The sequence below is a fragment of the Plutella xylostella genome, chromosome 22 (genome assembly GCF_932276165.1).
Source record: "Plutella xylostella chromosome 22, ilPluXylo3.1, whole genome shotgun sequence".
Classification (NCBI taxonomy): domain Eukaryota; kingdom Metazoa; phylum Arthropoda; class Insecta; order Lepidoptera; family Plutellidae; genus Plutella; species Plutella xylostella.
In genome coordinates, this window is record NC_064002.1 from 2,784,355 (window position 1) to 2,808,481 (window position 24,127).

The following is a 24,127-nucleotide window of genomic DNA, read 5'->3' on the forward strand; positions in this document are numbered from 1 at the left end:
AATTACGCACGCTAAATTAATATAAACCAAGCGTAAAATATTGCATGATTAGTTAATTACAATTAAAAGTATTGAATCAAAGATTTATGATATAGTCGGCTTTATCAATCGCATTCAATCATTCGGACTACTCAGTCGACCACTTACCCGACGACTCTCTCAGCACAAGCTTGCTAGTGTTGGGTTCCAGTGGGTTCCACCAACCCGCACTAGGCCCGTGAGGTAAACTAAGGTCTAAAACCAGGAATATATCAGCCACCCTAAACGTCACCCTTAGCTCTTTCGTTTAAAGTAGACCCGTGCCCCAGCAGCAATGAAAATTGTGCTCGATAGGAAAACGCTTTCATAGGATAGTGCCGGTATACGTATCATATTATAACGTATAACGTAATTGGATTATTTATCTTCACTTGTTTCCTTACATGGCATAAGTATATAATATTTTTTGTGACCGTATGATTTTTAAATTATTTATTGAACCACGTTAATCAAAATCTTAAATTATCATAAGAATATTTGTTTCGAAACCTATAAAATTAAAATTAAGATACCTAATAACAATCAACCTTAAACTTTGTCATTGAGATTATTAGGACCTTTTGACCTCTTGTTCTTGTTAGATATTTTAATATTTCTATCAAGAATTTCGTAATTTTACAATATTAATTTATGACTAATGCCTTATGAGCTGCGGCAGTCATCACGTGCCCATATAATTACGTTGAATTAAACAAATGTATGCTCTATCTCAATCTAAAATCTGTTCTCTTCGAGCCAGTTCTGGTTATACTTGCGGAGTATAGGTATATTATTGTATATGTATATTTTGTGTTATGTGGATGACACTGGTAAATTTCCACCTTCTGTTGCTGTTCCATATACCAATGTAACTGAAACTATTGCATTGCTCGCGAGTGTAACCACCTCTATAAGAAACCCCTTTCAGAAGCTTATTTATTCATGCAATGCCTGTATGATTTAAAAATTATAATAAATACACTGTATCTTAACATAATAATGAACAATTCATTTATTTTAATAAGTAGGTATAAAATTACAAAAAAGCACAATATTCTCACTCTTCACTAAACTTAACATTCAGTTTGCATCGACAAAATAATTACTGAACATTGTCTGCTGCAGGACTAGGCGGCGATGCCGTGGCGAGGTACTCCAGGGCTCGCTGGATTGGCGCGGGCACCGGCGGGGCGGTGGGCAGGTGGTCTCCCATTGGGTGGAATCCGTTCTCATCAGCTACGTACGTGAGAACGATTGGTCCGTTCTCGCCGGGATACTGGAATTGGCCCTGGACCTCAATGGCGTCGATGTCGCCGACTTTCTTCAGCTCTCCCTTCTGTTCTGCGTTAATTCCGTTGCCGGTTTCGAAGGAGTATTGGTAGGAGCCGTCCCCGTTGTCCTGGCTGTCTTGCCGCAGGATGGGGATGGGCTCGGAGGCCTCCTTGGTCTGTGGCGCTGACAGCACGGCGGTGGCACACAGGCAGAGCAGGATCTGGAAACAATTTTTTAACAGGTGAGCATCATAGGAAGGTTTTTGTTTATTAGAACTAAAACACTAATAATTGCAATGAACACTTACAACACACTTCATTTTTATTTTTAAAGTTTTCTTTGTCTGTATACAAAGATAAGCCTAAATTAAACTCCTTCTCACACCTAAACTGGTAATGCTTGCCGAAATGTCCTGACAATGAGTATTTATAGCAAGCTTTTGTTTACCATCTACCTTCGGATGGTCTTCGAAATTTCACATTGCATTGGTGTCGTAAAATCTATGAAATAATCAGCAAACAGAGAATGCATTACCGACCGGCGAGTTGCGACGCCGCGCAAACAAACCTGGCGCCTGATTCTAGTCCAAATGTCATGTGGGTGCCGCGGCTGCGACAACAGTTTAGATCTTGTTTGACACGGTTCATGTAAGTTAAACATTTTACAAGATACTTTTTCTTTCATAATGTTATAAGGCTATACTCCGCCTATTTATTTCAGGCATCAGCAGATACATACATAATCAAAAACCAGCAACTGATTAACAGGCATGAACCCTATGTAATAACAGAGGTTGTGTGAGGTCACCAAGAGGTCCAAACCCAAACTAGAAAGAAAGAAAGAAAGAAATAACGAGTGGACTTCTCCAAAGACAAAACGAGCCCCTTTTTCGAACGGAGAGTAGTTTGTGAAAAGTTGACGTCCATCAGAAAATTTTATATTTGTACGATGAATAAAATCTTTTGTCTTTGACTTAACTTAGCATTAAACAATGATCGTTTCAGAATTGGCATACGTATGTTAAGTACCTATACTGAGACTATCAAGTTGTGTTCTTCAACACTAGAAGCACTTGAGGCGGCTTATGTTCTCAACTAGCTGTGCAGGATAAATACTTAGGCCTTATTCAAATTGCACCCGGAAATCTATGTGAGTATAATGTCATTATTTTATATTATTTTGATTTCAACCATGCTTTATTAAATTTGTGAATAGTAGTAAATTTAAGAAGCAACTTTAGTAGATTTAACTGTACCTATCTCATTTGTTGTATGTGTTGTGTTTAAGTGGAACAAATAAATGATTTATCTATCTATCTATAATTATTATAAACTCTACATAAAATATGAAATAAATCTAAAATTATTTAAATTGACCTTTTTATTCTGTTTTGAATATATTTATCCATAGCATACTCAGTAGGTGTAACCTAACTTACTAAGTAGTAAAAGTAGGCATATTCACTGAAGCTAACTGATTCATCATAGTGACGGCACAGCGCAGTCAGCATAGTAAATATTAATGCCACTTGTATTGATTATAATAATGTGTGAACCTAATGCACAATAAAAGATTCATAGTGTCTAATTATTTTAAAAGTTTACTTTTCTCTACATTATTTTGGATGAATACATCCTGTTCCATTTGGGATAAATTTAATATAAATACATTTGGAGCGAATCTGAACCGACGAATTTTAAATTTAGTACACACTTACCATACAAAACTTGCCAATTTCGCCATAGTGGGTTAGAGTTCGGTTAGAGCACATCCAGGGATTATTGGTTGACTTTTGACGCATCTGTCAAGAATTTAATATGGATATGACTTATAATTTTATTGATGAACCTAAAGCGTTTTGCACATCTTCTAATTAATGTTAATATCTCCACTGCAAAACTCTGTGGTTTGCTAACATTGTTTGCCCGGCGCGGCGGCGGCGGCGGTGGCGGCGGCGGCGGCGGCGGCGCGTGCACTTCACGCGTGACCTTTCTGAAATTCATAACTGTACCGGCAACAGAAAACGATCATAACGAAACTCGAGTTTTTTTTACCGTTATTTAATCGATAGAACTTAAGCAATAGTAAAATAGCATAAATGAGCCTCATTCTTCATATTTTTTAAAGTTAGGATTTTAAAATTGAATTTTAACAATGGTTCAGTATATATTTTTTCTGTTGACCGTAATACTTTCATAACCATATCGCTTCGGGGGCGATATTGATCGCAGTATCAGTTACAAGTAACAACTCATACATTATGCGAACATTACTTAGGTACCTTCATGAAGTAATTTATGAACATTACAACGCTTGAATTAATAGAATTTTAAACTGGCAATATTGGACACGTTTAAAAGAATTTTAAAATTATTTGTATAAAATAGACTAAGCTTTTTTAAGTAAGTGTCACGTTTAAGCAGTTTTAATTTAATAACTTATCAGCTAATATTCTGATGCGTTATTAAATGTACATCAATATTGGAGACAGCGTCATTAAGCTAGCATTTTCCTTTTAGGTGTATTTGGTGCTATTGTCACTGGAACTATGTCATTGCTCGTCAGTGTAATATCAATATCCTACCATCAAAGTTCACCCAGGAGTCTCGTTACATGCTCTCCGGTCTCACGTAATGCTCTGACATTTAGTGCTAACTAAAGCCTCGATCACAAGCAAGGAAGGAAAGTTCTAACACTGACATATCATTAGGTACATACATTGAAATATCGTTTTGCAACCGATCAATGAATGCCTTCAATCAGTTTTCATTCAGCATTAATCAAATTTAGTCTTCTTGTCTTATTGGGTAATAAATTACATGCGTATATTATTAGCCAATATTTTATGTTTCGCGATGAATAGTGCCTGTTGGACAACAACAGATTTCGCTAAGATATAATTATGTGGGTTATGTAAATGATATTCAGATTTTTTTTACAGTAAATAAAACGGATCACACTGTGTTATCTATACTATACTAAATATGTACTTGCCGGCATACTGAGGTTAACAAATGCAATTGTACAGGTTAGGTAATGTGTAAGATATCTACCGTTTTCCTCATTCGCGACATTCTAGACTTTCCATATTCCTAGAAATAAGTAGACATACGAACAAACGCCTCCAAACAGTTACCGTATTAGATTAATAGCCCATATGTTAGCTTTACAAGGTGAGATAAATATTTAATTGTTGTTTGATTTTTGTAGTTATCGGCTACGGCTAGGTCAGCGCAAGAGGTCACCGCATGTGAAGTTTATGGCGATGATTCGTCAAGACCTTGACTCGTTGCGGGGAAAGTGAACAGACTGGTTATTGTGCAATAAGGCCGGCTATATAACAGCTGTTATTAAAACCCAACAGGGATCTTTCTGGCACTGAAGCTCGCAGAGACCCGCGCCGCTGTATCAATTTGTACCTAATAAACCGCCAAGGATGTTTGCGGTTTAGATGATTGTTCAACAGTATGTTGTGGCTAATAAGACGCTATTTTATATATGCTTATTATTTTCATATGTTATTGACGGAGTGCAATTATGAGATTGCAAAATGTTAAGTAGGTTTTATAAAGGTCGTTTATCTCGTGACTTCTTAGTACAGGGCACAGATATATTTTTTAGGGATTGTCAAAACTCGTTACCCAAAATTCATTCTAAATTTGTCTTATTATTAGTTTCGCACCCCCTATGTCATATATTCTTGTGTCAGTTCTAATCTTTTGTAGTATAAATTTCAGTCTTTCAGTCGGTTTAAACAACCAAATACAAATTATTTAAAAGTAGGTATGTGGTTCTATTTAGAGACTAAAATTAACGATAGATGTAGAGTACTATTATTATCTAAGCAATAACATGTGTATATATTATGCTCACGTTTTAAAACCTTGTCATTCGAACTCAAATTAAAATTGCATGCTTTTTGCAATCCCTGCTAATGATTAATCATATTATATTGTGTTTATGTTACTGTGGGCATACAACTCACAATATACACATATGCAGCTATGTTTATAAATATTTTTGGGCTCAAGTTTTATAGTAATAATATTGAGTTATTGAAACATCACTGTGTACCTAACCACAAAGATTCTAAAATTTAAATTGTGAAATGAAACATACCAGACAATTTGAATCATAACTTATATTTGACGTCAAAATACAACAATTAAACTAGCCTTAAACTAAATAGACATGTAGTTTTTTGAGTATCACAACAACAAAATGAGTGTTTACCTCTGTAATTAACAAAACAAATAGCTTCTATGGCGGCTTACAACTAAAACAGTATAATAACATGAGAGCGTAGGTCGACAGAACTAAACAGAAGACTTACAAGTATTAGCTGTGCAATAATTACTTATTTTCTTACCATTCTTGATGTTTTTAAGTATAAATTGTTACTTGAATGGCAATTTAAGATACAATTTCAACTTTATAAAAACATCATTAAAAGTGTATAATCACGTTCAAAATTGCTACCTTAGGCAGCCTTTCCACCAGAGGTATGCTATGCAGCTATGGTGCGATAATTAAAAAGAAACCAATTTTCGTGGTTCTAACATATCTAAAGCAATGAATATGATTGGTGGATTTCAAATGCATTCATAGCATGGTAGCATAGCACATCTCTCGTAAACAATCACACTAAGTCTACCGCACCCCACACAGCTAGTACTTGCGCAAATCAATCATGTAATCTAGAAGTTTCTACTTCCTGTACTCCCTGGTGTCGGGTGCCTGCGGGGGCAGGGTGGCGAGGTAGGCCAGAGCTTTCTGGATCTCCTCGGGGACGGGGGGCGGGGTGGGGAGGTGGGCTCCTTGAGGCTGGAAGCCATTCTCGTCGGCGATGTAGGTGAGCTGGATCAGCTAGGGAATGGGAAATGAAAGTTAGTTGAGTGATTTCATAAGTTTGTAGTTTTAGTTCTTACGGTTTTGCGTCTTTTTTACGTAATATGATAACCTTTTCACCTAGTCAGTCTTTTTTGATAATTTTATACCTAGGTTTTTAAGGTAAGATGCTCTTAATTAAAGATTTAACATTTTCGAGTATTTGAGTTTTAAGTTTTCTTGCATCAATAATCAATATGTCAATATAATCTTAATTATTTCAATATAACTAGTTCTGGGTATGCATAAACTTTAGGTAGCGCTATAAAATCTATTTTGAGTGTGGAAGATGTTTAGAACATGGATTCTTTTGTAACAAGTTAGTAGTTTAAAACAGCACTGCATTTTTTGTTGGTACTTAATTGGCATTTAAAATAGAAAAAATATTCATAATAAGTTATAGTTTGGTTCTCGTCTTATGTCAGTCGTCGCACTCAAGCTGTTGTCATCAACGGCTTTACGTCATCCTGGATGGAAATACCCTCTGGTGTGCCTCAGGGGTCCCTTCTCGGTCCACTCCTCTTTGTCATCTTCATAAATGATGTAGAGTCATGTTTCCATCATTCACAGCTATTTCTTTTTGCTGACGACATGAAGATTGCCTTAAGGATCGATGATGCCCATGACCAGCTTCAGCTTCAATCGGACCTCCATAGACTGGACACCTACTGCTATGCTAATAAGTTAGATCTTAACGTTTCAAAGTGCTACCTAATTTCATTTACTCGCAAACGATGTCCATCACTGTGTGATTATATGCTTAAAGGCATGAGACTGGATCGAGTTAGCCAAGTCAGGGATCTGGGGCTATCCATGATGAGAAGCTTCTTTTCGATGTCCACATCGACCACATCATTAGCAAAGCTAATAAATCTATGGGATTTCTTATAAGAATGTCCAAAAACTTTAAAGAAATAAAAACTATTAAAATACTATACTGCGCCTACGTGCACAGTACTCTTGAATATGCTTCTCAGGTATGGAATCCGAGATACCAGGAATATGTCACAAGGATTGAAGGCATCCAGCGGAGGTTTCTCAGATACTTAACCTACAGGATAGGTATAAATGATCCTAGTTATGATGCTCGTTGCAAGCGTCACCATCTTTTACCACTCTACAATCGTCGTAATATCGCAGACATTTGCTTTTTTATTAAAATTTTGCATAACATTATTGATAGTCCCCATTTACTTAATTATATAAAAATCCTTGCTCCCTCAAAGCTCATGCGCAATCCCTCCCTTTTTTACATACCCCTCGTTTCTACTAATTATTGTCAAAATTCATTCTTCTGGCGCGTACCGCATGCCATCAATAAACTTATCTCTAAGCATACTGAAATAGACATCTTCGCAAATAGTCTGTCAACAGTATGCAATAGGCTAGTTCAGGATTATTTCGATTCTCAAGCATAAATAAGTATTATTGTATTGTATAAGTAGTTAAGTTTCCCAATCTCAATCTGTAAGATTTCAATATTAATTAGGTATAGTTAGTTGTAGTTTTGTTGCAAGTTTTCTATAAGTAAGTAATAATTAGTTAGAGTACACTCCATTTTTGCCTTTGCCTATGCTTATTTCTTTATCATATAGGTGGAAACTTGTTAAACGTATTTTATACTTAGTCTTAATTAATGTATTCTTGTTATATAGTTAAGTTTTCCTACAAAAATAAAATAAAAATAAATAAATACCGTATACATAAGTGTAAAAAGTCGGAATATGAAATCTCTATACAAAAGAGTTTAACGGGGTGCCAAAAAGAAAGTTCTACCTTTAGCAGTTAATGGAGTGTTATTTTTTAGAATTTGATCAAATATTTACGTTTTTAGTTGGTAATATTATATTGCCCTGTTAAATGTACTTCAATATTGCAGACCGTGTCATTAAGCTAGTCTTTCCGTTTAGGAGTAATTCGGTTCTATTGTCACTGGAACTCGTGAGTGTAGGCATTATTTGTTACTAGTACTATATGCTGCCAGTACTATTTGCTACCAGTACAATTTGCTAGCAGTACTATTTGCTACCAGTCTTTCTTGCTGCCAGTACAATTTACGACCAGTCCTACTAGTTACCTGTCCGTCGGGCGCGGTGTACTGGTACTGCCCCTGCGCCACCTGCGCCTCCTGCTCCGGCACGCCCTGGTTCTTCACGTAGCCCTGCTCCTCCGCCGCGATGCCGTTGCCCGTCTCGTAGCTGATGGTAAGGACACACTATATTAAACACACGCAGCAGACTGGAAATCAGCGTTGCTCAGACGATGTCTGATAATATGGCTGAGTCTGTTAACATTTGAATCAGAAAGATTATTTGTAGATAAATACACCTACTTAATAAGTTGTTAGTCTATAATAGGTTTAGATTAAGTTAAATTGTCAAATGTGTTACTTAAGTAGGTACATCTTTAAAGTGTAAAAATTTCGTCTGTGCCAATAATGCATATTTTCTTTCTTGCGAAGTTAACGATGCGGCCCTATTCGGCAGAGCACGGTAGCAGTTTTAATAGTGAATAGTTTTGTCTGAGACAACACCTCTCGTAGGGAGTATGAAGCGGGTTTTGTAAGAGATTATTTGGAGCAGATCAATAGTGACAGAGCGGTACAGCGCGCAACGATGTGATGAGGTGTGCGATGCTCTATTCTGTAATAGAGGGTATATCGGTATCTAAACCTAGTTATCGAAACTGATCATAAGTAGGTGTAATTAAGTTATTTGTTTCTTTCCCAACACGTAAGTTACGTTCTACTCTATCATTCATCAATACCACTTTACTTATAATACAACTAACCTCCACTTGTAAGATCCATCGGGGTTGATGACCTGCTCTTGCCGGATGATGGGGATGGGCTCGGTGGTGTACTGCTGCTGGCCGCTCGGCTGCTGCGCCTGGTACGGGCCGAAGCTACTGACGTCACCGAGCGCCGACCCCGCCACAAGAGTTAGAAGGAGCTGGGAAGAGAAGAGCTCTTTTGAGTTATAGTTGCCTGGTACTTTTAGGATGTCCGCACCATTGCACCTAATTTTAAATCACGAACCTCCTGTCATGTTTGTAACAATAACAAAATACAAATAGATATAATTTTCAGTTGAGGTACGTAAAAAAAATCCGTGTGTGGTGCTTTGATGATTTTGAACACATTGAAGTTGATGATCTTAGTTTTTTTTTTAAGTTGCACTATTATTAATATATTATTTCAAACAGTCTAGCACTTAGATGCATAAAGTAACGTTGAGATACTCCAGTAATGGCACTTATCACACAATCCGATTGTGTCTTTTTTCACTTTTATAGAAACTTGGCGGCACATCTCAAAACGAAACCTTTATCCGATACTCACGAAGTATTTCATGTTGCAAATATATTCAGTTGCGTACGGGTGAAGCTTTTGTGAAGCTGTTTAAGGTATGATGCACAAGATGCATCCACCCCGCTATTTATACTTTAAATTTTTGCTGCAATTACACCGATGCCACGTAATCTCTTGCATTTAGCTTATTTATGATCTGTTGTCGGACGACAATGCGGCGTCCCTGTGTTGCTCGCGGCGTTTTGTAGAAGAACTTTATCTCGACGTAATAGAAAATCGCACGCAGATTGAGACGCTGCCGCTGCGGGTGGCGTTTGTTCCGCGGCGTTTGGAATAACATACCACTTTGAAATTGATGCACGTTTGCATTATTGGGTAGGTAGACAGGGTTATGGGGTAAGTGCTGGTTTCATGATCATCACCAGCTAAGTCTACAACTAGATGTCTAGTCTACTACTAGTGTCTCTTTTTTGGAGCGCACACAACTCGCTATTTTTGATCTTCCTTACCTAGCCCTTACTATCAACCAAAGTGGGTCATCGGTGCAGCCAGTCGGATGGCATTAAGCACTTTATTTCCCTCTCGTGCCTTAAATCTACTCTTCTACCTTAATTACTCTTATAAGTTTTATGCTAGATATGGCCAGTTCCTAGTCTTTTGTTGATCCTAAAAACTGAATGACTTACTACTACGTTATGTCTCATCATATGGCCGCAAGCACATATCCAATTATTTCCCGTCATTAAAAACTTACTAATTAATAAAAAAACAGATTGAAAGTTATCTGTTTAGTTCATTCACAATACATGCCCCTCTTGTTCTAATCATTCTAACCTTGGCAAGCTTATTAGTTCTTAATGTAGGTCTATATAAGATCATCGTCGCAACGTCATCACAACTTACCTATCTAATTAAGATAGCTGAAATAAGTGACTTTTGTCTTACTCATACTCTACTTCTTTTAGACCTTCACACGAAACAATATTCATATAAATAATCTTGCCCTGCCCAAATAATTTACAGATTATTTCATTGTAACCCGACATTTCAGCCAAGGTGCTCCCACCCCCGTCGTAAAGATGCGGCGATAAGCAAACGTCATAACTATCGGCTTGAGTCTTGAGGATAATGTAGCAGAGTTGTCAAAAGTCATGTTCCGAGACAGGCGCGTATCGACTCATCACAAACCTGTTGAAGCGGCGGCGGCGACACACTTCAGATGTTCGGGCTTCTCTTATTTCGTACACTTTATTTTTATTGTGTTTAGATAATCATTTGAAAAAGGGTAATTACTGTAATTAAGGTTTAATTGATAAGTTTTAAAGTGCCTACACTATTGGTTTAGCCACTGTGAACGTTGTTTCTGATTTTATTGTTACCTACTGGCTATGCCGTCATGGCGACAAAGTTAAGTTTCAGTTGGTGATATTTTAGAATGAATTTCGTGAAATGCTATAATCACACGCCCTGCAATTTTTAGGCTATTTAATAAAAGAACTGATGCTGGTCCCACAACACACATGTAGGTAGGTACTTATAGTAGTTTTATGGATTTCCGTTAAAAATAATATTTATGGAGTAAAGTATTTTATTCGGGTACCTATATTTTTGTACGGTCATATTAAACCAAATAATAATCAATGAAATCACATAGGTATTTTATAACTCCAGAAATACTTACTATGACCAAACTTATAAGTTAAGAAGAAACCAATGAAGTTTTTTTCGAAAGAAAAATTTATTGAAATTGCCTCATCAAGGTTCTCAATGTAATAATATTATTGAACGACAGTAAATGTTGGATTCCATCGCAAAATTATGCTAAAAATAAAAAGTTGGCTTTAGTCATTCCATTACCTATTTTACGTGTTTGTTAAATTTCTTGACATAGTGGGATTTCCCTTTTATTATATTTTTATACAAAGTACCTTCCTAAGCTGAATAAATATATCAGCGTAAAATCCTAGATTTCTCACATCACACTGACTGATAAAATTAAACTAAATAGCCTGATTTACTTTTCTCATAACTAGCATGTACTTACATTGCTTGCGTTTAATATGCTACTTAACTTACTTCTTTTCTTCTATATTGTTAAATAGGTGGGTAACTATGTGTTAACATTGACATTTATTCACGCCTGTAAGCGACGATATAGCAAGATGTATGCTTAGAAATGTTTAGCTAATGTCATGTCTACACTTGGCACTTGGCACTTGGCAGCATTTGGCAAAAAGCTGCCATATTTGCAACTTAAACTGAATTACTTACTGTCTTTAATAAATTCATACATAAATTCATATACTTTATTAGTAAATTACTTTTGCATTTTACTCGCTGTACATAAACTCGAGAAGCTAGTCGTAAATTCCAAGAAGAATAATCGTGTTTCCTTAATAGCGTCGTTAAGAATTCCCAAAACTATGTCATCTTGCACTTGTAGGTATCTGGGGTCACTCTCTACGCCGATCAACGAACTAACAAGAATTCTCTCACAAATGGCATGCTTAATACAACGAGATAGCGTGGGATTCTTGTTTATTCGATCTTCTACTTAGAGAGTGGCCCCTGCTTCTTGTTGCCAGTGCCATATTGATGAATGCCCGCCCCGGGCTGTGGGACAAGCGTGACGCAATCCGCAATATACACCATAAACTGTCATGTACCCGAAAAGAATCGAACAAGTTTCAATCCTATTTTTTAAGACATGGGGACTATAATTTGTCTAGGGTGTAGTGACCTAAATCTGTACTGTTATAATATGAAGCTGAGGTAGCTTGTCATCAATATCGTTTAAATACGAGTGATCATATCGTTTTATTCTATTCTCTGTGGGGGTGCAAGTACCTGCACTTGGCTCTCTCAAATGGAACCTAAGTGCATATCCCCAAGGTCTATTCTATTTTAGTTACTATTATTTAAGGAGCCTTCTTGAGTGATGTATGTATAGCCTATTTCTCATCTGACAATACGACTAAAGTATAAGTGCTGACGATAATCTGACTATATGACTTTTCTGTTTGTCACTGACAATATTGATTGGCATTGTTAGTAAAGCTACTTTATAGGAATTCTTAATTTGTAACAGCAGATCTATTTCTTACATTTACCGGTTAATAACATCTGTCCTTACATAAAAGGGATCAGAATTCACTGAAATTTTAGGATATTTAAACGTGTGAATGACAACGTTTGATCTCCATTGCAAAAGTCACAATACAAAATACATCTCACAAACAACCTCGAAGACAATAGCCGCATCAATTGCAACCGTTTCATACAACTTAATAATAAAACAAAAGATAAAATCAAGCCTCAAATTCATTTATTACAGCTAATTACAAAACCGGTAATCAAATTGCACAACATTAGTCCTTTTTAGCGTCCTTTCCGGGAGCGCCGTACAAACCGGAGGGTCGGTAAGGTGCGACGGGGTTGTACGGGTCATATCTGTTGTACAGATTATTGTAGTTGTTTGCGAGCGGGGCGCGGTAGTTGTTGTATGCTCCAGGGACGTTGTACGGAGGTACTATGGGGGCGTTGAATGGAGGCACGATGGGGGCGGTCAGGGGCGCTCCGGGGCGGTACGGGTTGAACCGGTTGAAGGCCGGGTCGTACGGCCGGGTGTAGTTGCCGGTCAGGATGTTGGGTACGATCCCGGTGGCTCCGGCCGGGATGTGAACGCCGGACGGACGGAAACCTGCAGAATAGATGCATGGTGATTATATGTGAATAAATAATCACAAATAAATTAAGAAGATAATTTAAAATGTAATATATGTGTAAAGTATGTGTGTAGGTAAGCTTTTTACCATTTTCATCGGCAACATAGCTGACTTGTATGGGCGTGCCGTCTGGAGCGATGTAGGCGTAACTTCCCTGAACCACCTAAAATGACATAATATTAATAATAGTATAAATAGAGAAAGAGAAATCAGAGATGAGGGAAATAAAAGATGCATAGATAAGTAGATGCTACTGAGAGAGATACTGGTGAGTGTAGAGATGACCGCTGAGCTCTGTTAGCTTATTTATCTAAAAAGATTATGAACGTATCTTTTACTATTAGTATCTGCAATACGTACTATAGATTTAGCGTCCGATCCAAACCGTCACTATACAAAAACATACTAAAATGTTTGTATGGTGAGTGATGGTATACGGTGCAAATCCTAACTAATATTATAAATGCGAAAGTAACTGTGTCTGTCTGTCTGTCTGTCTGTCTGTCTGTCTGTCTGTCTGTTACTCTTTCACGTCAAAACTACTGAACGGATTTGAATGAAATTTGGTATACATACGGTATAGACCCTGGGAAAGAACATAGGCTATTTTTTATCCCGGAATTCCCACGGGAAAACTTTTTAAGGCGAAGCGAAGCGCGCGGGAACAGCTAGTATTGTATATTTTATTGTTATAAAATATTTTTGCCTGGTAAGGTTATATCGTAAGTATTCATCAATTTTCTCAAAACCATACAGTATGTTATTTAAGGCTTATTTAAGGCGACACTTGTTAAAGTTCAGCGTCGCGTCTTCACTCGGCCCGCGTAAACGCCGCACTTACAACATCGCGCCTGTAATTATCTCGCCGCCGAAATAACTCAAAAAATGGACAAATTAATTGCATTACAATAAAGATAAGCACCTCGTTTTATGGTCACAGTGTTGCCAGGCTGTAAAGTTTTGCCGCGGACCAAAAATCTGTTAAGAGTACAACATGGACATACACCTATGTGTAAGAGGTATAATGTAGTAACAATCGGTTTTCGTCTTTACATGCAATGCAGAAGGGCTAGCACGGGGCGTATTTAAAACGTGACAAAAGTTTTCCGTCGCGCTCGTTCCGTGCTACTAGCCCTGGTATGTCAATATTGGTGCACCTGAGTCCGCATTAAAATAATAATCAAAAATCTTAAAAGATATTTTGAAGTTAAAAGCTAATTTCCCTTTTCATTTCAGTTAACTACTTTGTGTAATATTTTAAGCCATGACTTAAAAAGAGGGCTGTTATACATTGAACGTGTCCCTCCATCTGTCTATCTAGCATAAATCATAAACTGAACCGATTTACTTAAACTTTTTTAGGGTATATAATTCCCCACAGCTGGCAACCCTACTGTAGACAATGTACAATAATGGCATTACCTGCGTGCCCTGCGGCTCCCCGTTGTTGTCGATGTAGGCATCCTTCAAGAAGCCGCTCTCCTGCGCCTGCTTGCCGTCACCCGTCGAGAAGCTGCGAGGATGTCAGCGAGAATGTAGCAGTTTGTGGGTAATTGGTGTTATTTTAGGGTATAATTGGGAGTTGGGACGCTGTGGCGAGGTGTTGGTACTCTTTAGGTGTACAGTCAGCAAAAGATGAAGGTCACCCCAGCATAAACAATTTTATGTTAAGATTGACGAGTGGAAGAGGATGATTCAAATAATCTTTTATCAATACATATAGTACAATAACTCGTGTAGGTTAAGTATGGTACATGTCACGTATCACCATAAATGGATAATAAAATTAAAGTGTTGCGAAGGGATGGTATACATAATTGTCTCTTTTGCTGATTGCACTTAGGTAATTGAAAAATTTATTTCAAATAATTGATTTTAAACATTTCATTTAAGTTAAAGCTAAACCAAAAGGAAATTAAAACTTAATTGGAGTTGGAAATTGATAAACTTTGGTTCCGTTCCAAATATCACGGCAGATAATTTATTATAAATATTATATTAACTAGATAGGATGTTGCACATTTTTATGAGGAGTCTTATAAAACAACTATGACGATTAACTATCTAGGATAGAGTAACTAGATGCAATCCTGTGATGTAAGATCATATTTTTTTATTACTGAACAATAAATAGCACAGATCCCTTGAAATCTAACACAATAGGGAATATGCAAGTGGTTCAAATAAAGGTCAAATATTATTTATAATAAACTTTGTTGTTTCATAACTACGACTCCATCATTATTTTTGATTATAATTAATTTTTGAGCAAGTAAATGAAGTTGAAAAGTACAAAAAAACTTCGGTAAATTCTAACTTCCGAGAAACGTCACCCATTTTCTTAGGGCGGATGTGACGTCATAATTCTTTATATATCAATCTCGGAATAATAACTTCTTTGCGTTTGCGTATAGTTAAATAAATGTCAAGTGTAAACAAAGAAATGTTAATGTCACCGAGTATTTGTGATGCTCGTTGTGATCAGATACGATGGATCACATAAAAATTCTTCCAATACGAGTAGATCCTAGCCTCCTATAACCTCTCCACTTCTTGTTTGATATGCTTGTATGTTTGCAAAGTTTAGGACTTTTTATATTTTTTGTTGGTAGTGTATGGGCTGCCACTAGTTGTTCTATTGTAATGAGGCGTAAACAGCCATTCGCTAGTCAACGAGCCACTCAAATATGCTCCATATTGCAACACAATAATATTAAATTTGTATTGTAAGTATTATGACATGAACATGACACAAGTTGCTCTTTCTACTTTTAGGTTATAATGGCAGTCGTTAGTATATTTCAAAAGTTGTTATTTTTTTCTAAATTAAGTTATGGAAGAATTCTCGTAATCAGAAGAACTGGACACATTAAATTTATTACGCAGTATGAACGAGTAAACTGTGGCCAGCTGCGGAAAAGGACAGCAAAGACTATTGAAAAGTCGAGAGCCGTGTGCCCAAATATTAGGGAATATGCATATATTTTTATACTCTTATTTGATAGTTTAGATAAGGGGGTTTAGACCTTTGAGATATGCACAATGGTTCCATTCAAGAGAGCCAGGTGCAGGTTCTTACTCCCCCACAGATAATAGAATAGAATGACCCACTACCTAGCCTCTCTTACTGAGAACCAAAGTTACAGTAAGTACTTACATACAATACAAATATTACTTAATATTCATTTTGCCATAATAGCGTAATATTGTGTACAAAGGTCCTCTGATTTTCGCGCTCCCGTTTCAAAAGAGCTACTAGTAGCTATTTAAGAGCTCCCATTACAAAACAGCCACTGGTCACACTTTATTACCATTACAAAACAGCCACTGATCACACTTTATACACTTCCCTTTTCGTTCGTTACCATGACAACATTGGTTTGTTGAAAATACAAAAGTACTCTGTGATTACTTGATTAGGTAAAAAATCTATGCCGACTGACGGGACTCATTATTCGGAGCCGTGAAATTAAACGATTATGACGTCACGACAGCCCGCCATCCTGACGGGAATTTCAAAGTGGTCGTGATGGTTGTAATTTTTTAACTTTCTTTAAAATACCTTAAATTACTTATTTTGGCGTGGATTTTTTTTTACTATAATAAAGTGATGTAAAACTATCCAATAAAAGTATAAAAAAAAATTACGCATATTCCCTATTGAAATCTATTCTTCAGAATTGAAGTCTCAGGCGCGATATCGCGACTTCGGGACTTGAAAGGTTAAATATGTATGCAGGTGAAGTTTATAAAATTGACTTACCTGAACGCATAAGTCCCAGTGCCAGTAGGAACCTCGTTGGAGTACGTCAGGATGGGCACGACCGGCCCTCCGACGCCGTTGTAGTTGTAGTAGGGGTTGACCCCGGGCACAGCGGGCACCCCGGGAACCCCGGGCACCGGGAGGCCCGGGTACGGCGGGCGCACCCCGGGGGCGAGGGGGTACGCGGCGGGGGGGATCCCGCCCAGAGCAGGGTTGTAGCCCAGGGCGGCGGCCTGCGCGGCGGCGGCAAGAGGCACGGCCGTCGGCCCGTAAGGGAGCGGCAGCGCCTGGCCCGCCACCATCCCGACAACGAACAACACCCCCGATATCAAACGAAGCATCTGGAACACCATCGTTTAATCAAACACACGTCCACTGAAAATAATAAAATTGTCACATAAAATTGTAAGTAATACCTTTGAGAATTTAAACTTGTGTACAAAATGTAATTGTTCTAAGTTGCTCTACAAATCCGTCTGCACTGGTTCTAAACAAACTGCTTCTGTTGGCGTGGGATGCGAATTTACCATTTATAGCCAGCAGGGTTGCTCTGAACTGATATTTTTTGTTGTGCCATCGCTCAAACGTGAGGGCCACACACGGCCCTGTTAACTACATGGTGCTATTATTTCGGCAGCTAAGCTCGTCGGTACACAGCTCACGATGGGTTCGAAGCGTTTAGAGAATTTCGTCCGAAATTGCAGTAAATGCTTGTAGCGATGAGCGCAGGTTTATTATCCACTCATCGTGTATTGCACAAACACCCTGTTGGTGAACCCTCTTAATTTCGGAGGAATCGGCAGCGAGTACATGAGTACAACTGGTACAAGGCATCGGCAATTTCGCGAAATTGCGCTTGTTCGGGAGCCGCGGACGCTCCACTTTGTAAACATAATTGATAGCTTATTGAAATAGTACAGCAAACATGCAATTGTTTTACTTTACTTTCGTAATATACTCATCTGTGATTGAGTATTCGAAGTTTGGGAGAGAAATCGTAAGATAATATTTTATTTTTGAGTTTTCAAATCCAGCAATGCACGTAGCCCTTCTCAACGATTAGAACTGAGTATTATGGTGGTTTTCTACTGGCAGGGTTGAATTTGTATGAGATGCGCTATGAGAGAAATTTCGCATAAAATTTCGGAAGCTAATAATATATTTGGTAAGTATATTGATACCTACAAAATCTGCATGCTTCTTTGTAGAAGTGGCACATAATAAACTCACGGGAAATGAAAAGGTTCCACTGAGAAAAGCAACAAATTACTTCTAAACGGAAAAGGCTAGCTTAATGCCGTCTTCTGCAACATTGAAGTACATTTAACAGAGCATCAGGATATTACCATCTAATACGGTAATATTTCGTTCCAATTTGAAATTGAATCTTTGAAAAAATTGGGGTTGTTTGCTGTCGGAATTTTGTGAGTGGAACTTTTTCATTGCCTGGCAGTGTATTATGAAATTTAGGATAAATTGTTTTCCAAATGAGACAAAGTACAACTAAATTTCTTCATTATGTTGAAAGTAGCCCCTTATTTTGAAAAAAACATGCTATAAATTTGTGCCTACGCGGTAATCGAGTTATCAAATGAACTTACTAATTAATAGCCGTCAAGTTTCCTAATCTTAGTCTATTGTGATGTTTTTATGTTTCTTGATTCAATTGTTATCTCGGTATAATCTGTGTTATTCATCGTTGCTCCTGTAAGATACACGTAATTAATCATTACCTTATGAATTACACAGTGGAATCACATTACTTAATTAGTGACAAAATGTTACGCACTTTGATGAATTCTTGTCTAATTAACTTTAATGTGGCATACAAACATAATAATTGCGTGTTTCTCTGGTTTATTAAATATAATCTAAAAGTAACATTATTATTACGGAGTTGTATTGTAGTGTTAGAATTAAGTAAAAAGAATACTCTTACATTATTTACCCCTAACGGCATGTCAAGGTATATATGGTTAACGTATCAAACCATTGGTCTTCTTAGCACAAAAACTTAAGTCGCGTGTTCATTGTTATGATATACAGATTAATCAGTAATAATTAACAAAATATTTTGAATATTATTATTATTTATAATAAATGAAATGTGTTGTACCTTATAATTTATCTTCAACTTGACCAACAGACGAAAAACAATTTAAAGTGTAATTATTTGTATAAATTACAAGTAGATTAACGATGCTCTATTATTTAGTAGTTTGGAAGATACTACAAGAAAACGTAACTAGGTATTAATTTGATGTTTTTGGCAATAAATCGCCGTTTCACGCTAGACATCGCTTAAATGTTGCCTAAAGTAGCCGCAGGCACACTGCGGTAGGCTTCATTTTTATTTTGATCCTATTCCTGAAGTATTGTTAAGTTTTAACATCAATTTCATTTATTTTCCCGATATCTCGATTATCTTTCCATCTTTAGAAACATTTTTAATCTTGATGAATATTTCAAGTTGTCAAAATTCATCCGGAAACCTAGACCAAACTTTCAAGTAAAATTTTAGTAATAGCATAACTACCCAGTAAACAATACAAGCACTGAGTGTAAGTTCCTTGTCACTGACATAGAGTCATTACATTAGGAATGCAAATAGGCGCCAGCATGTCTGAATTCGTTCACTAATTTCAATTTCATTTACATAATAAAAGCTTTTATCGCCAATAACCAGAATTCTCACCTTCATCCGCTGAGCAGCGACTTTACAACGTCTGCTTTTAGAATCTAGTTTCTTCAATTAATGGCCTTTTTTTCTTTCTTTTTGTAGCCGGTATACACCTATGCGTATATGTGTTTATATTTATAGACATAGAAGGATGAGTATAAAAGGATTTTGTCACAGACGATTAGGCATCAGTCGCTCATTTGATACCAATCAAACCCAACCCAAACACTAAAGATGAAATTCGTAAGTACCTAATAATTCAACTTTTTATTCCTCTTCTAATATTGTTTCTATGAATTTAAACTTTAATTTTACAAATAACTTTTACTTTTAATATTCATTTTTTCCATCCCTGAAGTTCCCCCTGGGACACGGATAGGGCTCACCTAAATTATCAATATAATAGTTTTATTTATAATGGTATCATTCTATAAATTAAAGATAAATTCTCTAGTAGCCCGTCTTGAACTGTTAACCGCCCCTTCAGTGCCAATACTTTTGCATGGATTTTTACCCAAGCTGCTTCTTGTTCCTATTGCATAATTTATACGAAGCCAACACTGGCTGCCAATTATTGGCCAGCTAGTGCTGGCTTGAAATTTTTCCTGTGCAAACAGTTTTTAAACCATTCCGGCGCTGACTACCATAGACCATCCCCGACTAGCTTCATATAAACTCTACTTAACTACCTACTGATAAACACTGCCTAATGCACCGTATACTAATATCTCTGTGTGTCTCCAGGCCGTAGTCCTCGCTCTCGCCCTGGCGTGCGCCGCCGCCGCCCCCGTGGAGAAGGAGCCCACCAAGATCGTGCGCTCCGAGTTCGACCAGCAGCCCGAGGGCAACTACGTCTTCAAGTAAGTGTTCTATCAGGTTTAACAGTCAGATTGTTAGGCTTTTTCTTGCGAGTCCTGCAAATTACAGGCTACTTTTGTAATCCTGTGATGATCATTGTTTACATTGTATATAACTCGCAATTTTAACTAAATCATTTATTCCATAATATAGAACCGCAGTGTTTGTGACGAGACCCTTCCGACGCTATACATTCAAAACATAGTTAAATAACAAAACTATTGAATAATAAATCTTCCTCATATCACCTCAACCTAGGCTTCCTCCCACTACCACCACCAGTAAAGTTGTCTCTAACCAAACCCTCCTTCCAGCTTCGAGACCGACGACGGCACCGCGCGCCAGGAGACCGGCGAGGTGAAGGAGGCCCTCGACGAGGACAACAAGCCGCACACCGTGGTCGTGGTCCGCGGGTCCTACACCTACGTCGACAGCGAGGGAGAGCCCCAGACCATCACCTACTTCGCCGACGAAACCGGCTTCCACGCTGAAGGCAGGACCATCCCCGTCGCTCCCGTCCCCAACCAATAAGTGCGAGAGAAACAGATGACAATAATGATGACCAGAGCAAGACAAATGACTCCGCTGAACCCTAGTTTATAGTGTCCACTGCCATACTTTTTATTTATGATTTTCTGTTGTTATGTTTTAATGCGATTGTGTCGTTAATAAAACTACATGAGATTGAAGACCAATTTAAGTTGTTGTTTCCGTTTTTACTTCTTAGTTTTAAAGGTAGGTACGTAATTGTATTACATAATAATCTAATTCTATTAAATCCTGAAGTTTGGGTAGTAAACCTGCTCCTGCACACAGGGCAAACATTCGTGTAATAAGCATTTGGGTCTGCCTTTTGTCTCAAACATTATTTGAAAAAAAGCTGTTAAAAATACGTTTGGTTTAGTTTTAAATATATGCTTAAAAGGGTTTTCCCGGATTACGAACAAGTCAAGCGAGTATTATAAAATAATTTATTTCTTTTTAAAGGTAACTTTGTAAAAGGTAAAAATATGGTTGGTGCATTTTTTAAAGCCATACCTATCCGGCTTAAATTTTATTGTTGCCCTAATAAACTTTATGGCAGTGGTACTTGATTCTATTGCCAAGTCAGCGCTGTCGAACTCTAAAAATAAAGTAATATCTTCTTAGTAATTAAAATAAGCCAACTTAAAGATTTAAGATCTTCCCAGTAACTATTTCTGTATCCGTAGAATAAAGAGTTCAACAAATTATGGCACAGTACAGGCACACTATAATATATTATATAACATAATAAATGTTTTATATGATGTTGAAAGATCTTCAGCCAAAAACACTCCATAACGCGTTTGAATATTTAAAGTGCGCGCGCCCGTTGATGTCTTTTGTATGAGCAAATAGCGGCGGCGCGGCAGCGTAGCAAACTAGCAATTCGTAGTTACAAGTCCTGTATCTACCTGTTTCACCGCCTCCTGTGGTGTTTGTTATCAAATCTTGCTAGATAAATTATATTTAGGTATGTTAAGTATTAGAGATCACGAAATATTATTATGTAATGAAGATGATCTGATGATGGGATACATACGAGCTACGAGGGTGGTCGTACGCACTCGGTAAATAAAGGTGCTTTTACTGCACAAAATACTTTTCAATAATATAACCTACTGCTGGACTAACTGCTAATAACTTTTTCTCCCAATCAGCCTATAAGAGGTTTAGAGGTTTGTGCTGGTTTGATGATTTGACGAGTACTGACGAAGCGGGCACCAAACGGTTCATTTCTGAACATGGATTGGAAGGAGACCCGTGCTCCAGCGTTGGGACGTGATGGGTTGCAATGATGATCTAATCTAATTATAAGACATATTATAGAGTTTGGTCTCCTTTAGTTCGTTGTTCGTTTTTATGTATTGATATAGGGTCTGATGGTGGAGCAGCAAAGGTAGTCAGATGAACTTAATGCTGGCTCACACTGACGAATACATTGGTTCTAAAGTTCTAAATAAAAATCTTAGGGGAAAACATGGAGCGGTGGTAGCTCAGTCGGGTAAGCGCCCGCTTCTCACGCCAGAGATGCGGGTTCAAATCCCGGCGCTGACATGTACCAAGTTCTTGAGTTCTTTTAATTTAAGTACAATGTATACCATCGCTCTTACGGTGAAGAAAATCATCGTGAGGAAACCTGCTAGATCTAGAACATCTAGATATGTGAACCCACCAACCCGTAGTGGACCAGCGCGGTGGGAAATGGCCCAAGCTTAGGAAGGCAGTTTAGACCTTGGGGACATGCACAAAGGTTCCACTCAAGGAAGCCAGGTGCAGGTACTAACACCCCCACAGAGAATAGAATAGAATAGAATAGAATAGAACATGAAATCTGATCAATACTTACTAAACTTCTACCGTTAAAGGTAACTAAGTATAACATACAGTTTTCATCCAAAAAATCTAGATTTTTATTTGAGCTCATTCTGACGAACTTTAATTGGCCCTTGATTCACCCCCTATGGGCTAAGTAACTTTTCAGTAACACCTTGAATAAGTGCGTGTCGGAATCCAAAGTCGATTATAATTATTTAAACTCTATGGGTTCTCATCAGACCAGATGCGTATAAATGAAAGTTACGTTACAGGTCACAATGTTTCAACTAAAGCTTAAGCTCCTAAAACTGAAAATTTATACAAGGTGTTGCAAAAATGGTATACTAAGCCGAAACTTACATGTGCAGCATGGTATTATATCTAAGCCCGAAAATAAAATCAGGATATTAAAATATATATAATTTTCCATAGAAACTATAATGTTTGTCACGTGACTTTTTACAATGAATGAGAATGAATTTTAAAATTCTGATTTCATTTTCGTGCTTAGATACTCGTATGCACATGTAGGTTTCGGCTTAGTATACCCGTTTTCCTGTATAGAGAAAATCAAAAGTGCTGAGACCATGCCATTATGTTGAGGTATGTTACATACATTTACGACTTTCTTATCTCTGAAAGCGATATCTTCCAGACATCCTTCGTATAAATTTAATATGTATTTTTAGTAACAGCTCTTTATAACAATATTATTTGCTGTAATCTACGCAAAGGTTCCATTCGAATAATCAGGCAGACACATAGCCATGCCTAGCATAGAGTAGAATTACTTGCCTTATTGCTGAAATACAATGGGTAAAATTTAATGAAATGGTCATAGGTACTGGCGATTTTGAAAATCAAACAACCATAAACTTCTAAAGGGTACTAAGATTGAAAAACATTTGCGTAATCTATCATCACCATTGGTTGTGCCGTTTACTAGTAAACTGTCATGGTAGGTTTATAATTTTAAAGTTCATTGCATTAAAGTTTTAATCACCCTAATTAATATTCATAGTATAATAAGGTTAGCTCATCCTCATCTGTTTTAAAAATATAATTAATATTCTTTTTGTATATCCTGTTTGAGAGAGGTTAATAAGACTAATTATTTTTTGCTCTCGTCAATTAGTTTAGTTACGTACTACGGCTTTAGTACCAAATACTGCAGATTTTAATCTAGCACATTGCACTGGCTAATGTCAGCTCCAACATCTCATAATATATATTTTCCACATTTCTTAAGGTTAACCAGACAAAAACAAACGTAA

The 24,127-nt window shown here is 37.3% G+C and overlaps 4 protein-coding genes across 4 annotated transcripts; 1 reads left to right on the top strand and 3 right to left on the bottom strand.

Annotated features, from left to right (window-relative positions):
• Window positions 1-1,006: 1,006 nt before the first annotated feature.
• LOC105381440 (endocuticle structural glycoprotein ABD-4) lies at window positions 1,007-1,728 on the bottom strand. Its single transcript, XM_011551169.3, has 2 exons — window positions 1,598-1,728; window positions 1,007-1,510 (listed from the first exon to the last, which is right to left on the bottom strand). Exons 1-2 carry the CDS (start codon window positions 1,607-1,609, stop codon window positions 1,121-1,123), a joined length of 402 nt encoding a protein of 133 aa, XP_011549471.3. The 5' UTR covers window positions 1,610-1,728; the 3' UTR covers window positions 1,007-1,120.
• A 3,684-nt stretch (window positions 1,729-5,412) lies between these two features.
• Window positions 5,413-9,650, bottom strand: LOC125488453 (endocuticle structural glycoprotein ABD-4-like). The gene is made up of 4 exons (XM_048629308.1): window positions 9,518-9,650; window positions 8,968-9,128; window positions 8,255-8,375; window positions 5,413-6,156 (listed from the first exon to the last, which is right to left on the bottom strand). The coding sequence occupies exons 1-4, from the start codon at window positions 9,527-9,529 to the stop codon at window positions 5,998-6,000; spliced, it is 453 nt and encodes a 150-aa protein (XP_048485265.1). The 5' UTR covers window positions 9,530-9,650; the 3' UTR covers window positions 5,413-5,997.
• Window positions 9,651-12,790: 3,140 nt separating this feature from the next.
• On the bottom strand, window positions 12,791-17,521 carry LOC105381460. Its single transcript, XM_048629307.1, has 5 exons — window positions 17,392-17,521; window positions 16,976-17,316; window positions 14,635-14,725; window positions 13,300-13,375; window positions 12,791-13,187 (listed from the first exon to the last, which is right to left on the bottom strand). Exons 2-5 carry the CDS (start codon window positions 17,314-17,316, stop codon window positions 12,856-12,858), a joined length of 840 nt encoding a protein of 279 aa, XP_048485264.1. The 5' UTR covers window positions 17,392-17,521; the 3' UTR covers window positions 12,791-12,855.
• Window positions 17,522-19,764: 2,243 nt separating this feature from the next.
• On the top strand, window positions 19,765-21,213 carry LOC105381469 (larval cuticle protein 16/17). The gene is made up of 3 exons (XM_011551198.3): window positions 19,765-19,898; window positions 20,400-20,515; window positions 20,828-21,213. Exons 1-3 carry the CDS (start codon window positions 19,890-19,892, stop codon window positions 21,042-21,044), a joined length of 342 nt encoding a protein of 113 aa, XP_011549500.1. The 5' UTR covers window positions 19,765-19,889; the 3' UTR covers window positions 21,045-21,213.
• Window positions 21,214-24,127: the final 2,914 nt, after the last annotated feature.

Coding starts and splice junctions, on each gene's coding strand:
- LOC125488453 (XM_048629308.1), bottom strand. Junction 8,376..8,967: donor GATGGATCTTACAAGTGGAG/GTTAGTTGTATT, acceptor CCTTACCATCAG/CTACGAGACGGGCAACGGCA. Junction 6,157..8,254: donor ACACCGCGCCCGACGGACAG/GTAACTAGTAGG, acceptor CCCATTCCCTAG/CTGATCCAGCTCACCTACAT.
- LOC105381460 (XM_048629307.1), bottom strand. CDS start 17,316: ATGCTTCGTTTGATATCGGGGGTGTTGTTCGTTGTCGGGATGGTGGCG. Junction 14,726..16,975: donor ACTGGGACTTATGCGTTCAG/GTAAGTCAATTT, acceptor ACATCCTCGCAG/CTTCTCGACGGGTGACGGCA. Junction 13,376..14,634: donor GGGAGCCGCAGGGCACGCAG/GTAATGCCATTA, acceptor ATGTCATTTTAG/GTGGTTCAGGGAAGTTACGC.
- LOC105381469 (XM_011551198.3), top strand. Junction 20,516..20,827: donor GAGGGCAACTACGTCTTCAA/GTAAGTGTTCTA, acceptor CCCTCCTTCCAG/CTTCGAGACCGACGACGGCA.